This window comes from Limulus polyphemus, unplaced genomic scaffold, assembly GCF_000517525.1.
Source record: "Limulus polyphemus unplaced genomic scaffold, Limulus_polyphemus-2.1.2 Scaffold689, whole genome shotgun sequence".
Classification (NCBI taxonomy): Eukaryota; Metazoa; Arthropoda; class Merostomata; order Xiphosura; family Limulidae; genus Limulus; species Limulus polyphemus.
In genome coordinates, this window is record NW_013666299.1 from 191555 (window position 1) to 196004 (window position 4450).

Here is a 4450-nt window from a genome sequence, read left to right on the forward strand (position 1 = left end):
AGTGACCCTGGACACTACCAGCAATGAAACTATAGACCAAACCAAGCCTTTATAGTAGTGAGGTAACGAAAATTGAAATGGTGTACTTAAGTGTTTTACACTCACAGGCTGGTGTTACATAGTGAACCTTATCCTCAAACATAACTTCAACTCAAATTACATAATCATAATTTTACCAAGTAATGGGGATGGGTATTGTACCTGCAAGCAGATAAATAGTTAAATTATGTTATTAGACACAGAGTACATAATATTTACACTTGAAACTTAATATATCATACATTTGTATGATGTCATGAAAGCAACAAATATCTGGTTTAAGTTGACCAGATTTTTTACTGGTCAGACATATCATTACCAAGGACTAATGCTTCGAATGTAGCAGAACTGACCAACAAACTGACAATGATCTTACATTCAAAATGGAAAGAGGCCCTGGAAGAGAGTTAATAACAAAATGTTATCCTACATTCAAACTGAATAGAGGCTCTAAAATTTAGTATTATATGTAGTACAAAATATTAACTTACACTTAATCTGAGTAGAAGCTATGGAAGATAGTACATATTGTTAACTGCACTAAATCTGCATGGAAACGTTTTCTAAGATAGTACATATTGTTAACTGCACTAAACCCGCATGGAAACGTTTTGTAAGATAGTACAAATTGTTAACTACACTAAACCCGCATGGAAACGTTTTGTAAGATAGTACAAATTGTTAACTGCACTAAACCCGCATGGAAACGTTTTGTAAGATAGTACAAATTGTTAACTGCACTAAACCCGCATGGAAACGTTTTGTAAGATAGTACAAATTGTTAACTGCACTAAACCCGCATGGAAACGTTTTGTAAGATAGTACAAATTGTTAACTGCACTAAACCTGTATGGAAACGTTTTATTAGATAGTGAAAATATCAACTTACACTCCGTAGACACGTTGTAAAAAAACAGTAGTGGGTATACGAAGAACAAAATATCAACTTACACTCTGACTTGGTGAGGATGCTCTAGACAGAGCGTCAGCTGTCAATATATTATGAATAGCACTGTCCGGATTATTGTCATAGATTTTATTTCTCTGTACCAAGCGCTCTACACTCGCAAAACGATATCCGTAAGAGATGGGGGTTTGCGGCTGGCGAGAAGAGGAATGGGTCAGCACAACTGCCCGCTCAGGCTCTGGGGTAAAGGGTTTATTACTGAGCGATTTGTCATTGATGTTTTCTCCCAAGCCTCGGAAAGTCTTCGGCGGAGGCACGGGTTTGGCCGGAGACGTTACAGTTGAAGCACGAAACATTGTACAATAATCAAAGAAGTTGATCTCTGTGAAGTCACCCGACTACTGGAGGAAGAACCTCAGTCACAAGCGTAACACAGAAACCTACCTCCACCCTCACACAAAGAACTGCCTCGTCGTGAACGATTACGGCCTCTACCGGCGATTCTTGCCAGGACGATGACGTAAGTAATCAATATCCGAAGAGCTGGGGGAACCGTCACGTTAATATCGTGTGGTGACAATAAACTGTAGCACAAATGAAGTAAACTCGTTAATGTAGAGAAAATTTTCTCCGTTTCTTTCCTTCATGTCAGCCGAGTGCGATGTAAAGTGTTATCTTTATTATCTTACACGGCCTACAGTTCTGTCAGTTTTGTATATACTATTTGTAAAATACATGTCTATAAAAATAGTTTAATATTTGAAGCTTAACTACATCAGCAATGATACTCAACTGACATAAATTTGAAACACCAAAACCTGAAGCAAATGTTTGTCTGGGTAAAATAATAATAATGGAGCTAATTTTGTTCTCCGCAGAAGCGTGGATGTCTAGCGACAAGTAATCAGTAATATTGTTAGCTTAGTATGTGAATTTAGGGCTAACTTAAAATTAGCCGAACCTTATAAAATATTAATAAGATTACCGTCGGAAATATCGGAAACAGTGACGGAACCCAAATGGCGAATCAGTTCACTTTACTAATTTATAAGTTAATTGTTTTATGGTATTCCATATCGCTAATTAGCTCAATATATTAAATGAGCTAAATTACTTACTGGGTTAATTTGGGGGCTGTAAAGAAGGGTTGATCTTGACCTTTGAATGTTCGAGCCTTTGATAACAATAATTTGCATAATCTACTGGTGGCGGTGATTTAACTACTAGTCTATATTTAATTGAAAAGCCATTTATTTTATAGCTAATCCGTATAACTGAAATAAAACATTCACTAATTGTTTAAGAATATGTTATACAAAGTAGTAACAAAGTATTCATATTTTAAACAAAAATAAAAAATGCACGTTGTCTAGGTACACATCTCACGCTGCGTGTGATACTCGTAGCTATATACATTAAACTTGCACTGCACAAAGCACCCTCCTGCGGCCAATTAAAATTACTGCAGCTGACTTTGTAAAAAAAATCTTTATTTAACAATTAATGTTCTACACAGATTAACAGTCGTGGCATTTTTAACATAAAACTATAGAGAATTTAAACAGACTAATATCAACAATTCGATTAGAAACCAAGTATGGATCTCCAGCAATAAACTAAAAGTTACAAGTGTTGTTAGCCGTTACATTTTTAACTAACGCATTGGGGAAGAAGGGTGTATTGTAACAGTGACAGATATTTAGTGTTGACGGAAACTTTATGTTCCACGAGTATTCTACAACACTTTTTTACGTTATGTAAACTAAGCATCTTACTGAAACAGTGCAGTAAATAACGCCCCGACCCCCCGTGGTCCACAATAATAGCCTGCTCCAATACATTGAAGGTGCTTTAAACGTTTTGGTAGTGTGTACGTATTAATACAAGTTTTGTTTAAGTAATAGGCATTATACAAATAAAAATATTGAATTTTCCAGGTGAGGAAAATTTAACGTGTGATTACTATTTGAAAATTGTCAAATGGTTTATTTTATCGAGGTACAAAGTTAAAAAAAAACTGACATCTTTAAATTCCACAACGAACCTTCAAATGTTTAGAACTATCTTAGAATTCCTGACTAGCGAACGAATTCGAACCTTGGAGCACAGACAGCATTAATTAACTTTAAATTTCCCCGAAGTCCGCCTGGAGGAGTCATCTGTTTTAATCACTCACACCTCTATACAGTAGTGTGTTGTCTGTCATTCAATTATTAGATACTAAAATGACGTCACATAACTTAACGTTGTAATTTGTACTGTCGTGACTGACGTAAGTAAAACGTGCGCATGCCATGAATCACGAAAAGAATTATGCACTCTGTAGACTACAACACAGCATGACATATGAACTTCAAAAGCAAGAAAATAATATCTGTTACTCTTAATTTTAGTTTTATTTACTCTTGAAACAGAACACTGTCGGGGATCCTGCACAAGTACGTCTAGTATATGTAGGTGGTAACTTGATTGCTTCAAAAGTTAATAATAAGCCGACCTATTTCTGCAATCTGTAAAAAAAAAAAAAATGTATAAATGGATCTCCTCACACTTAAAATGTAGGAAAAAAGTTAACATTTCTGGTGTATTTCTTCACTAAATCACAAGTATCTTTTTTAACTTTGCGGTTGAGACAGAACACAGAAGTCTGTGGTGAGAAAAGCCATTGATAACAGTTGCAGTTTTAACACAGCACGCTACATCCGCACGTCTATTTTCTACTCTTCCTCCCCTTATGTGGCTCTTTTTCGGAAGGGTTGAATTAATTACTTGCGCTGTGCCCTCCGTGGGTATCGAACCCCAACTCTTAGCATATACGTTCTCAAGTTTACTACTGGTATGGGGGAAAGGGTGAATGAAGTTGAAAGAGCACAGTTCTCCTTCCTTACTAAACAGTAAAAATTATTTGTATCCATCTATTTTATGTTATTTATACACGTGCTAATACAAGTGTAGCATGTGATATTTTACATCTTCTGGAGCAGTCCTACTCCGCGTTCAGCACGCAGTAGTCAATAAATTCTTGTTTCCAAGGTCTCTTTACAACACTACTAGAATATTGATTCTGTAACTGTGAGTCTGCCCCATTCCCAACAGGTTCTCTGTGATAGAAAAGCTTCCCACTTCCAACAGGTTCTCTGTAATAGAAAAGCTTCCCACTTCCAACAGGTTCTATGTAATAGAAAAGTTTCCCCATTTCCAACAGGTTCTATGTAATAGAAAAGCTTCCCACTTCCAACAGGTTCTCTGTAATAGAAAAGCTTCCCACTTCCAACAGGTTCTATGTAATAGAAAAGTTTCCCCATTTCCAACAGGTTCTATGTAATAGAAAAGTTTCCCCATTTCCAACAGGTTCTATGTAATAGAAAAGCTTCCCACTTCCAACAGGTTCTATGTAATAGAAAAGTTTTCCCATTTCCAACAGGTTCTCTGTAATAGAAAAGTTTTTCCATTTCCAACAGGTTCTCTGTGATAGAAAAGTTTTTCCATTTCCAACAGGTTCTC

The 4450-nt window shown here is 36.2% G+C and overlaps 1 protein-coding gene across 11 annotated transcripts in view; it reads right to left on the bottom strand.

The window, feature by feature from the left end:
• Window positions 1–4450, bottom strand: part of LOC106459979 (septin-7-like) — a 72836-nt gene that overhangs the window by 31020 nt on the left and 37366 nt on the right. Inside the window, exon 1 of one of the 11 annotated variants that reach the window (XM_022386554.1) lies at window positions 991–1434. The exons of 8 other annotated variants lie outside the window; for them this stretch is intronic. In XM_022386554.1, the coding sequence (XP_022242262.1) occupies window positions 991–1302 (312 nt within the window). In that variant the 5' untranslated portion in view covers window positions 1303–1434. Of the gene's footprint in view, window positions 1–990; window positions 1435–2064; window positions 2180–4450 lie in introns of those variants that run through there. 2 more of the 11 variants (XM_022386555.1, XM_022386556.1) reach the window with 2 other exon arrangements.